The sequence below is a fragment of the Montipora capricornis genome, chromosome 6, assembly GCF_036669925.1.
Source record: "Montipora capricornis isolate CH-2021 chromosome 6, ASM3666992v2, whole genome shotgun sequence".
Classification (NCBI taxonomy): Eukaryota; Metazoa; Cnidaria; class Anthozoa; order Scleractinia; family Acroporidae; genus Montipora; species Montipora capricornis.
This window is the reverse complement of record NC_090888.1, coordinates 36,204,318-36,217,790: the sequence shown is the minus strand read 5'-3', so window position 1 is coordinate 36,217,790 and position 13,473 is coordinate 36,204,318. Positions and strand designations below refer to the sequence as shown.

General features: G+C 38.9%; 1 protein-coding gene across 2 annotated transcripts in view; it reads left to right on the top strand.

Moving 5' to 3' along the window:
- Nucleotides 1-2,111: 2,111 nt before the first annotated feature.
- Nucleotides 2,112-13,473, top strand: part of LOC138052033 (mitochondrial 2-oxoglutarate/malate carrier protein-like) — a 41,069-nt gene continuing 29,707 nt past the window's right edge. The window contains exons 1-2 of one of the 2 annotated variants that reach the window (XM_068898386.1): nt 2,112-2,294; nt 8,422-8,483. In XM_068898386.1, coding sequence (XP_068754487.1) covers nt 2,230-2,294; nt 8,422-8,483 — 127 coding nt within the window. In that variant the 5' untranslated portion in view covers nt 2,112-2,229. The remainder of the gene's footprint in view (nt 2,295-8,421; nt 8,484-13,473) is intronic. The other variant, XM_068898385.1, reaches the window with a different exon arrangement.

Sequence of the window (13,473 nt, the reverse complement as noted above, 5' to 3'; positions counted from 1 at the left end):
CAAAATTTCCCAGCCAGCTCATCGAAACACCTGTATTTTTGCCAGCCAGCAAGATTCCTCTGGGGAACAGATAATGTGAGGAACAGATTCGTTGGGTGCCCCCGTGAATAGACGGTATTGGTGTTCTTTTGGGACCTATTCCGTTTTCGGAATGAATAGAATAATATTTCGTTCATTCTGCTCCCGATAACAGAATGAACGGAATGACCGGAATACAGTTCACTCGGAATAGGCAGAATATGCGTTCTTTTGGGAAGGTTGTCGGCGGGAAATGATAAGCGGTCGGCACGGCCGGCGGCTTGAAAATTGTAAAAATTTGAATGGAATAGCGATCCAAATTATCTACCTTAGATGCGGGTGTGCTTGACTTCTCTTCTGTTTCTTTAGCGGTGCTAGAACAAGAAGAGCTATCAGTTTGTATTTGTGTTTGTGCTCTTGCCTGGCCAAAAGAACTGACGTTGGCAGTAATTGGTTTCCTCGACAAACCCTTGTATCCGAACATGTTTATGCTGCCGTCCTGGACTACGCAAAGCACTCACAAGTCATCTTCCCCTTAAGGTTTTAAATTAGCAAATGAAGCAAACCCAAAGATCGAGGAAACCGCCAAAAAACTGGTTCTTATGGCCATATTTCAGTATTTCGTGTTCCAAACTTTCGGGAAACCTTTTTCAGTCGCCATGCAAACGCAACTGGTGCATGCGCACATACAATAGTTCCCAGGTCACCTTCGTTGATAGTATTCCTTATAGCGTTCTTTTGTGAATTGATATTCCTTCAAGTTGTCCGTATATTCTGTTATTCCTAATCCCGAATAAGAATAGCCAGGATACTCCCAAAAAAATGCACCCTAAGTATCTTTTCTCCATTAGAGATGCCTAGTACGGACCGAGAAAGTTTGGTCACTAAGAGATTTATTACACGACTGGAACCTGTATTTAGAACTTCTAAAAAATTCTTTGGAAGAAAACAATGTGCAGATTTTAATGAACGCAGGCTTAAGTGAGTCACAAATTGTTCCGTGCAATGGCTCTGTTCTTGAAGCAACAAAAATCTCCGATTTAGTCCCTTCATTTTACTTTATTTTTTCCAATAAGCCATTACAAGGCTGGAAGGAATTTGAATTTTCTTTATTCAACCAATAGGATTTGTTGCAACAAATTCCGCTGTCAACGGTGACAGAACTGTTACCTCAGTGTCAAACGAACCCACAGCGTTCCATTTCATCATAACTTAAAATTTTCATAGAAGTCAAAGCTCTGCATTTTAAACTTTATTCAACGAAAAGTGCTTGACGAAGAAAGAGGATATCTCACAAAATTAAGAATCAAAATCACTTTGAAAATTTTGCGGAAAACAAGTCAAACAGTAGCACTGAGGAAAGTTTGTTAAAAACACGTCGCTCAAAACTCGCGTGATTGGCACTGCAAGCATTAAACGCGACTGTGCTGCCGATTTAATTCATTTTCGTTGTCGCTTTCGATGATGATTCGTCTTGGTCGCTTTGTAGCCAGTTTGTTCACCATGATAGGCACCCATTCGCCTTTGTTCCACGGGCAGTAGGCCAACAACACTCCTCAATACACTTATTAAAAAGGAGCGTTAATGATGGTGCCAATTCCTGACATCCCATTTTCAGAATCGTGTTAGGTATCCTGATGTGACCCATGCTTTCCTCGTGGCTAAATCCTTCAAAGCTTACTCTACTTCAGTACACTACAATTTAATTACACAATATCAAATTGTGGCCTATTAACTATCAATAATGACAAATGCACATTATTTAAAAATTGCAGATCATTTCGAATATTGATAACCTACCACCCCCTTTTTCTCTGAAAATTAAGGGATATTCAGCATTTGCGAATGTCTGGTTTTCCGGTAACTTACAGTACTACGTGTAATTAATTCATCACTAAAGTAGTGAGGGGCTAGTCCCGAAATGCATTTGAAAGCTAATACAGCATCTCTCTCTCTCTCTCTCTTTCGAGAATGAACTCGATATCTGTATGTGACAGACAAAAAATGAGCCGAAATTGAACATTTTTTGATATTTGGAAAACGCAAATTCCAGCATGCGCTTTGTCGACTTTATATTCACCATACATGAATACAGAATCTTTCTTGTCTGCCTTGGGAGCGTGGGCGCGGAAATTTGAGTCTTCTGTAGAAGTGTGGACGCTCGTCAGTTGTTTTCTGTCCCAGTAGCCAAAATAGCGAAAAAGTATTACCATGAGCGAAAAGAAGCTTGGATATATTCCTAACTATGCAAGGTTTATTATGGGAGGATCTGCAGGGTGAGTATATTGGGATCTATGATAAGCATCATATTTTGATCTGATACGTAAGCTTTCGAGGTTCTCGCGTGGCATACGTAGGTGTCGAGTGTAGTTTAACTAGAAACTGATGGAACTAACTAAAGTTGTTATTTTCAATGTACATGTCAACATCTTTCTTCAGGGACCACTTTCGCAGTCGTCCGGTCGTCCCAGACGACTAAAAACCCGCCCGGACGAGTATAAGAACTCCAAAGGTCGTCCGTTGGACGAGTGATGTTTAAATAAATATGTTTTTATGAATACCATCAAATATTATAACATGTAATGTACTTTCGTTCTGATCGCTCTTCATTCAGTGGAAACTCCAAGAAAATAAGGAATAAACATGCAGCTTTTCTCGACAAGATTTCCGCACAGGTCCCTACTTCATTATGCATACACTCCTTTGTTTCAAGAAAACAATAGCGATAACAATAGACGTCCTTTGGGACTGTGGCGCTTTGTTCTTTCTTTTTAGAGGTTTTTTTTCTAAGTCTATATGGACTTAAAAAAAGTCGGTCGAACTTCTGTCTGAAATACGGAAAATCGAACAGTTTTTCCTGCAATTTCGGCACTTTTCCTGCAATTTTACCCATTTTTCAGTTTTAGAATAAGTGCAAGAAGTGGAGTTTCAAGCAATCGTTGTAATAGGGTTCAGATTCGCAAACATAACAAACAAACCAAATAAAAGTACTGTCATAAGAAATTTAATGGCTACCTGCCCTTTTTATCGTGAAATTGTTCTTCCTGTCTGCTTAAAAATTCGCTGAGACACTGCAAAGTGTACATTTTCTTCCTTTCCTGTATTTAGGATCATGAACGGTGCATTTAGAGGGATTTTGCGATTTATCGCTCTTTGTAGAGATCGACAATATGCTCAATGATACTCCAAGTAAATAGCTTTGGTAGAGATCCATGGATGTTCCCGTATGAGGCATACTTCGTTTCACTCCCCATCATGTCTTTTCAATGCCCTGCTGTGGGCTTGTTTGTCTGGGTCGACAAAGTTTAGGCAATGGTTAACTGCGGTGAGATGATGTTGGCCCTTGTCTTGTAGGCAGTTGTAAACGTTCTGGCCACAGGTAACTAGGGCTAATATTTTTTCAAGGAAAGTTTACCGCCAGAAAATTAATATGTGTTCTGGCGGATTGAAGGCTATCCATTGCAGTTTTTTCTTGAGCATCGCGAAACAGATCCATCTCCCGATGCGGCACTTTGTCTTTGCCAACTGACTGCGTTTTCACACAGGTTTTGGACATGGAAGACAAAAGTAAATTGTTTTCTTTGCACCACTCTATGCACAACTCTGGAAAGGCTATAAAGCAGGGACAATTTCCAAATGATCAAATCTTCCATTGCTGTGACCCTTTTACTTCGGTAGCCATCTTGATTATTATGAAGACACAAGTTTGCTTCAAAAGAAGGGAAATATGAAACGATTTTAATTGCAATGAACTCGTGCATGAAAGTTTCCCATGAAAGATGCACCAATCAGACTTTAAGCGTGGTATACTCTTCCACGCAGTGAACTTATAAGTGTGCCGCACACACGAGGCATGAAGGAAAAGCAGGTCACAGTTCACAGCAATACTGGAAAACCTAAGACTATCACAGGGACTAACTTTAAGCCTAAACAGTGTCTTTAGTCGTAATTAGGGTTACGGTTAGCATTATTAAAGGGATGGGTTGTTTCAAGAGTAGTAAAACAGGGATCTCCTAACGGTAACCTACAAGTGTAAGTTTGATTGTATGTGCTCAGCGCGGCACGTGTATATAATTACGTATCATTGTTATGTAAATAGTCAGCCAGAATTCAAAATAAATATCATTTTCAAGGTGTGAATTAGCAACTTGACATGCTAGCTCAGTGGTAAAGAACAGGGACAAGTAATCCAGAGGTTTACAGTGGGTCGGAGTTCAAGGCAAGCTGCGAGTGACATATCATGGGATAAAATGGCAGAAAAAGCAGAGCGGGGTCTGGAAATAAAAACAAGACCAAAGGATAGAAAGAGGAAAGCTGAGACAAAAACGAGTAACGGTGTGGGCGATGAAGGGAAAGAAGAGAGAGAGGGAGGGAGAGAAAAATTGAGATCCGTTTTTATTCATCCCGTAAGTACAAATTACCCATGTATATATTCAGTTCTCTTGGGTATACGTATTGTTCTACAAAACAATAGCTCGAATGAATAATTAATTTATGCTGCATGCATAATGAAGTAGGGACCTGTACGGAAATCATTCCCTTTTCTCAGCAATGAGATCTCAAGTTTGGGCGCCATCTTTGACCACGCGGTATTTTCCTTCAAACGATTGCAGGCTCAATTTTCATGTATCTAGCCGCTGGCATGGTTGTTAGCAAGTCTTTTAACAAAGAGTAAAGAGTGATTCGTGGGCTCAGCTGAGAATGAAGGGTTAGTTTCAAGGTGTGTCTCCACCTCCAGCAAAAAGGAAAACAAGTGGAGCAGAACATGCTGCTTATGAACAGGAAAACAATAAATCCTGATAGCAGGAGCGTCGAAACTTTGGGTCTTTGTACATTCAAGTACATTTTGCAGCAGCAGAAATGGACCACTGTAAATCGGGTTCCCATGGTGCAAATAACAAAATACTCCAGAGTCACAATTATTGACGAGTGTGTAAAATAAAACACAAATGCTCATTAACAAGTTACAAGTAATTTTATCGACCATTTGCTATACTTCCACATTTCATATCAGAAGACATACTTGCCCGGTGGACAACTTTGATAAAAATGAATATGGATCCCTAAATTCTTTTTTCTAAAATGTTGGGTACTTGTTTTCTTCTAAAAGTGGCATACAGTGTTTCTGAATAACAAAACAATCTGTTAAGGACGGTGCCTACTAATTCAAAAGTATTTTTGGCCCGTTTTATGATTACCGTATGCAGGAAATGTAGATCTTAACAAGTCTTATTGAAATCCAAAAGAAAAATTGGGGGGTAACCATGCATTTTTCAAAGATAATTGATGAATAATGTTTGTAAAAAGCTATAAAATTCAAAGCAATGTATGGCATTCTTTCTCAAATTGAAGCTTAATTATCCTGAAAAAATGCACGGTTACCCACAATTTTCTTTTTGGATACTAAGAGTACTTACTAAGATCTACTTTGTCCGGATAGTTTTAAACTGGGCAAAAATATCACTGTATTAGTAAGCATCAATGATAGGAAACCTGAGTATCTATCTCATCATGCACAGAACGTATGCGCAATATCAATAGTAGACACCATCCTTAAAATTAATAGCGCACACAAGACTTTTCTGCATTGTAGAGTACCGGAAACGGAAGTGATAGTAAGCTCTCACCCAATTATGAGCCTGATCCATACGTCGTTGCTCACAAGGATGGAAATGCTTTTGTGTTACAAGTCGCAAAGGGAAACTGTAAAATGCGCAATGTAGCTCACATGAAGAAGTTTGTTGAGCCTGCAACCATAGAAATAGAGGCATCAAAGGGACCAGAGAAGCCCAAGCTTCCAAAGCAAGTAGTGGAACCAGTGCAGTGCGACCAGCCAGCCGTCGGTACAGCCACAGGAAGTCCTCCCGAGCAACCCCCCAAGCAATTCAGATACATTCGACCTGCGCGCATAAGGCATAGGCCCACATGGATGAAAGATTTTGTTTGCAACTAGTCCACTCGTAAAAAAAAAAAAAGAAGAAAAAAGCACCATTGGCACTTTTCTTTTAGAGACTTTCTTGTTCATGTTGGTATTGTAAGTTTTCAAATAAGTAAGGGGGAGATGTAGTGCACCGGAAAGGGAAGTTACTAGCATTCCGTGTATTATGGGATGGGGGGCACACACAAAGGAAGACAAGCAATAGCACAAATAAATAGGTGCTTGTTACAAAGGCAAGTTCTTGTCCTTGCGACGGAAAGACACCATATGCATGTGTCATGTCATGGCGCACGGTCGATTTCTATTTTGCTCCCGTGTGTTCTTGCTTCTTTTGCTTTAACGCTTTTGCTACACACCTTCTTTTTGCTATCAATGGTGATCAATCGTACGATTGCTAATAGTTTTTTGTATAGGATAGAAAAGGGATAGAATCTGATAAATGCATTATTTTTCTACCGATATGGAAGGACAGCATTCCTGCACTGCCGAGGTCCCTTATGACACAACCGGTATATTATTCCAACCAACGAAGCTGTCTAGTGATGTTCATCCTAACCCTGGCCCAGCTTGGTATGGTGTAAAGTACCCTTGTGGAGAATGCCAGTGGAGTGTCCATTCAATCATGATGCCATATTGTGCACTCAATGTGACCTTTGGTTTCATGCAAGGTGTCTTGGCATGAGCAAGTTGGATAACAAAGGTCAAGCGCATTGAAAAGAAGTTGTTCTCAAATGCATTGGACTTCTTTGAAATGTGTTGACTCTTCGTTCTCAAAGCGTTGTCAACGTTTTTTGTGGTTCACTTATCTTTGAGCGGAACTGTACATATTTAATTTTAAAATGTCTTGTAGCAAATTCCCTCATTCTTGTTCCTTTACAAAATAGATTTGTTTCATTGTAATTCTGCTAGTCTCTCACTTACGTGTATGTCGACTTCTACTCAGGGATGTAAGTCATCAAAGTAAACAAACTTTGCATATCAAGACTGGTAAGAAATCAAGTCTGTTACCACCATTTTTGACTACACACATTACATCTCCAATAGTATGGATTTTTCAAATACATCACAATCATCTAAAGTCTCTCTTGCAGTCCCATTGTAGCTTTGCAATCACTTTTGAAAGTGTATTGTAGTTCCTGTTGTACATAGCTTCTGTCTCTAACATGAAATGTTGAAACTAATAGTTATCATACTGTGATACACACATTCGGTTTAAGCTTAGCTTAACCTGTGTTTACATAATCCATGAGGCTGCCAGCTTGAACATAGACAGAAAGTTCTGCACACCAGGATGAAACAAATAATAAGCTTAAAAGAAATTGTACTTCCCTCACCCCGGTAAGGGTGTGTTTGTTATCAACGGTCGAAGCTGTGGCCACTTTTGTGATAAAGCACCTCCTTCGATAGCTGTTTTGTTGCAATATTCATCTGTTATTGTGTTGATGATGGGTTGAGATGAAAGTTCAATCCTTGTTAATTGATTGGAATTGTGACTGTGTTAACATTTTATCCAGGAAAATTTGACTCAAATTGGTGGCTCCTGAGAATTCGGTCTCCGGCTTTGGGATTTTATTATAACCGTTGACAACTGACAAATTTAAAAATGGCTCAAATCACGTTGGATCTGGAAAAAAGCTATCCATAATGGCAATAAGGTTACGCTTTTAAATTGAGATTTTCTTCATATAATTATCTCCTTAAGCCTTTATCAGGATTCCTATACAAATCCTTATATTTTGTCAGCCATGCTCACACTGAGCTTGGGATGCCTGTGGTCCACCACTTGGAGCACGCTGACTCTTCATTCCTTTGGCATCCATCCGGCCTTTCTCTTGGGCAGCTGGTAACTCTACAGTCACATGTTTTCAACTTTAGGCACTGTTTTCCTCTTGAGAATCACCATTGACTTTAATTTTTATCCATCACCAGCACACACCAAAAAACAGTTGAGTGATTCTTTTGATTTTTCGTCGTGACAATCTTCAATATCAGTGGCATTTTGTCCATATTTCCAATAACATCTAGTGGGTAGTTGTGTTCTTTGCAACGTTTTATAAATAAATATAACTGTGAAATCAGATGATCGCCAGCAAAATTTCATAATGACGCGTAATTTATCAGACAGGCAGTGTAAACTTCGGTGAGTTTCGTGGCCATTTTGAGGTTTCAGTTAATAGCTGTTCAGTTGTTCATTTAAACATGAAGATTAATTTATTAGTGGATCTAAATTTTTTTCTCTTGGTTGAGCCTTTTACATTTCAATTAAAAACCAATGATGCATCTTTGTCTATAATATGCTACATGTAATAAGGGGCGTGTGTCTAAAACAAAGGATTCCGTGTATAATACGCATCTCAATTTTCGGTCTGTTTTAGTGAAAAAAAAAGTGTGTATTATACAAGGGTAAATATGGTAATTTAAAAACAGCTCTTTACAGGTAATTGAATTTGGTACTTTGTTTTCAGAATGGGTGCTACTGTTTTTGTGCAACCACTGGATTTGGTGAAAAACAGGATGCAGATGAGTGGTGAGAAATTAATTACATGACCTCTTTGAAAAAAAAATCATTTTGTTTTGTGCCACCTTTTTGAAGGTGGTTATTTTATTCTTGTTTATGATTGATGATGATTGCAAGGCTGCACAGCTGCCTAAGAAAATTTTTCCGGAGCCCTTCGGGCTTCCAACATTAAAAGTTAGTAGCCTGAGTCATTTTTTCAAGAGCCCAGAAGTAATTAATTAAAAGCGAGGATGAATCACCTTGTGATAAGCTAGGCGCCCGTTCGGGCTACTCTTTCAGAAATTTGGTCGCCCTCGCTCAAAAGAAAGGCACCCCAGGCGACCGGGCGACTGTTAGGCAGCAGCCTTGTGATTGAATGCAAAATTGCAACTTGAAGGGAAAGCAAGGTCTAGGAAAAGATTTCTCTAAATCACTAAAAATAAAAGCTTTTCCCCTGGAATTCAAAAATAATTTCCGTCTTGTCTAGTTGCCTGTTAAAATGTTGCTTCTTTTGTGACTATAGTAGTGCCATCTTGGATATGACTTGATATGACGTATGTAGCAATAGTCAACAAACGTGTTCGACCTTACCCAGTTCTTCTTTTTCTGATCACTTTCTCAATGTTTTGTGACCTGTCTGCTCCAAGAAATTAAAATTTAAGGTGAACTATGGTAAATGGTCTTATGGTTCAATAGGTAGTAGGCCAAGTAGATCACTGGTACGACATAAACTCCAGCCACGGTAAATACTTGTACCGGTAGATCCTGTAGTCAATCAAACAAGGCAGCAAAAATCAGCCAGAACAAATTTAAACAAGACAGGAACCTTCATCATGTGACATAGAAATTTTCTACTAACATACCTTCTTTTCTTTTTCACTTCCTTACTTCTGCGACAGCCGTCTTTGATGCTTCAGCAAAGTTAATGTATTTGTTCGCATTCACACAGGGGAGGCATTTAGTAAAAGCTGACGAAACCTTCAGATGTTTCTCAAGTAAAATATACATACATGTATGTAGCAAGGCTTTTTCAAGGGGGATGAAACTAGACTTGAGAACACATATAAAAATGAAAAAACTGAATCTTCCACAAGATACCGGAAAATGAAAATTTAAAGAAAGGTTGGCTATTGAAAATAAAATGTGGATTGGATTCTCGAAACCTGAAACTGCTGTTAGTCTGATTGGATCATTTTACATGTACAAAGGATGACTTCATGCGGGATCTTCAGGTATATATATGAATATTGGTCTTGGTGACATTCGCTTCATGCTGAAATCTCAGTCAACCAGTCCAAAATATCATTATATTGGAGCGAGAAAACTGAAGCAAGCAATGTTTAGACGACTTTCACTGTTTCGCACTTTTCGAGGCAGTAAAATAAACTTTAACTTGAAATGTTGTTAAATTTTGTTATCTACAGGTATAGACAGTACTGAAACAAGTTACTTTCACCATTCAATGGAAATATGTAAATCGGTCGTTTATTTTGAAGTTGTAAAAAGGGTCTTGTAGAATGTTACGGTAGACAGATTATACTTGATTTCCAGGCGTTTATTTCACAGCAATGATTGCGGGATAGCAGTGCAAACTCACTTTTGCTTTCTAAAACTCCTGCATATAACTCACTTATAAAACCCTGTTTAACGACCACAAGGTAAATCTGTTCTGATGGTTGAGCCAATGTCAATACAAAATGGCCTAGAATCTTTTCCCCGTTCATCTCGTCGATAAATGCATCTATCGATACTTGAACACAGCCATCGACCGAAATGGCTCCATTCAAAATACCACTTCCCAGGGTAAACAATAATTTATAAGTTACCTTATTTAGGCCGTTTTTCTACTATAGCTCAAAGCAAAAACGTCGCCTTGTAAATCGTTATTGTCATGATCTTGACATCAAATTAGTGTTTACCACGTTTAAATTAAGAAAATCTTTTTTCAGTGAAGGATTCCGTCCCCAGAGAACTTTGTTCACGTGTGATTTATAAATTTACTTGTGCTTGCTGTAATGCTTGCTATATCGGCGAAACTGGTCGTCATTTTTCCACACGCGTCCGTGAACATCTCTCTTCAGACAAGTCCTCACACATCTTCAAACATTTACTAAGCTGAGAACATTGTTGTCAATCTTGCTCTGCGGATTGTTTCGAAATCCTTGATTCCGCCCCTACTAAATTTCAACTTAAACTCAAGGAGGCTATATGCATATACAGGGATCGCGTTTAATGCAGAAATCGTGCATTTTTACGCAAATAAAATCCAAAAAATGCATCATCGAAATTTTAATGCGTCCCAGGACGCAAGGCATGGACTTAAATAACTCACACAACTTGCTTTGATTTGTCAGTATATTCTGTTGTTTGTAAAACTGTTGGAGCGATCTGTGCTCATAATATTGAAGTTCTAAGAAATGGGGTTTAAAACATCTAAAAAGGTTAAAACTAAATTCCTCTTCTTCAGAGGAATGTACTCTGCAAGTCACTGAATGCAAATATATAGCAAAAGACGTCACTGTTCGTTGCTCCTAAGGGAGGGAACCAGTAATGCGTAAACCCTTGGGAAGGGTGCTCTTTCGTTAACAGAGTTCTTGTCCAGGAATGAATGTAACGGCTCTACAAAAAGCCTTTGTCGGCCGGTCCTATGCATATGCATATGCGTCAATATTAATTCCAAGTTGGTTACTCTCTTTTTCTCATCCCAGGACCCAGATTGGAAAATCCTAGTGCCATCCCTGCATATAAGTTGGGAAAAGCCTAATTTAAACCAACAAGTTCATCACGTCAACCTGACACTTCCCCTTTGGCTCTACATTCTTTCTAACACTCTGTAACTCACTCAAATATGGCTTTCTTGTCACTTAATCATATTTAATTATGCATGTTTCGCCGTGCATTTGTGGAAATGATGGAAACTAGTTGCCTGGTGATGGGCAAAAAGACTCAGGATTTTTTCAGTGGTCATTTTGCCCATCGCCAAGCAACTAGTTTCCAATCTTTCCCATGGGTGCACTACACCTTAACTTCTGTTATTGCAAAATATAATACAACATGAAATTTTGCTTTTTTCTTCTTTTCTGGTGATCCATAAGATGCATGTATACTGTTAGTACTGGCTGGATAGCAATTTCCTTTCTTTCTTTAATGCATTTCATGATCTCGTCAAGGAAAATGAGTCCCACAACAAAAGAATTAAGTCTAACCATAATGAACGTGCTAATTGTTGGTTCAAGTATCAAGAAAATGAATCAAATACCTGAGGATTACCTTCAATACAGTCATATAATTAATTTTATAGTGTTCAAATTTTGGTTTGTTTATCCAGCTGCTGTAATTTATCATGTTTATCATTTGAAATCTTCTTTAATTACTTCATAACACGTGTGTATAATTATATTCTGTAAATGCGTTAAATCTCCAAATAAACCTGATGACGGCTGGTATTGGCCAGCATGATTATCGTTAAAAAATACATTATTTTGTGTGTTGTTTTATCAGTTGTGCAGTAGTCTACTTTTTTTTTTTTTTTGTAATTTAAAATGCAGTAGTCTACTTAACTTTCATAGATATTTTTCAAATCCAGTATTTGCCATGTAAATATTCAACATGGCCGCTGCATGAAATGCTATCTCTTCTACTGTCGCCAACTCGCATACCTGCTGACAATTATAGTTACAGAGGAGTTCCAGGTCTGTGGGGATGGGCAAGTTAGATTTGAATACATGTACGTTATGTGTGGATGTGAAAATGTTTTAATCTGCAGAGAAAAAGTTTGCGGGTTCAAAAATATCTGGATATGTGTGGATGGGGGCAAAGACCATTGTCTAAACCCAGGGCTGGATATAGGGGGAGGGTGCAGGTGGGTGCACATCACCCCTGAGATGACCTGTGGCTTTCTAATACATTGTACAACTGTTATTTCTAGAAAAACAAAATGTCACCAGTCAGCTACACCATTTCTTAGTGGTACACCCCCTCCTGCAAAAAATCCTGGACCTGCCCTTAGAACTCAGCCTGCATTTCACGGGCCTCTAAAAATCTCAAAATTACGCTTAATAACTTTCATACATACCCTCCAATGCACGGGCAATTAGCTGAATGAACAGAACCACTGTCCTTTACAATCAGCCAGGCATCATAGGTGGGCTTATTTTCTATTTGAGTCTTTTCCCTCTCGGCTGGTTTACGCTGAACTCCATGATTTGGTATCCAAAGAAAGTTGATTTATTTACTTGGAGACTTTGCACATGGCTGTCCCAATGGAGTCTGAAACCCTCGAGGGACTTGTATGCCTTCAAACTCTCGTGGTCGTATCCCTCTTTCACAATAGGCTAGTTTCGAATTGTGCAGCAACAAAAGAACAGGGTCGAGGTTCAGGGGAATAATTTGCATTTTCCTTTGTTCTGAACAATACAAAATGCTAATTATTCCCCTGAACCTCGACTCTGATCTTTTGTTGCTGCACAATTCGAAAGTAGCCTATTAAATAAGCGTACATATCGCCCCAGCTGTAATGTGATAATATTGAGAGCCAATTCTACAAAGAAATAAAAATGGTAGGTCACCGACTTAGTTTTCAGATAATTTTCAAAAACTGAAATTTAGGGGGCCTTTTTGTGGACCTGGCAATGGGCGTGTTGCCATGGTAGCCGATATGATGTCATAAGTGCTCTTAAAGTATTACCCATCAATAGAGTTGCAAAGATATTTTTGTTTGCCTACACTGTGAAATAATCCTTTTTTGGTATCTTTCATCGTTTCACAAACACTATAGCCACAAAAAACCCTTTCAAGCCTCCTTAAGTCTTGAAGCCTTCAAGTCACATTCGCCTCTTGGAGATCTAAGGGGTGTTATGAGGTCAGCAATGCTTGAATTGCCGTCCTCTTGAGCCAGACGAAGTCAAGTTATGGTGAAGTTTCCAAGCGGCTGGCGGGTATTAAATTGTTGAAAGCTTTGGAAAAAAAAAATTGCATAGTGCGTACATGTGGGGGCTTAAGTGTGAATAATTTTGAATCA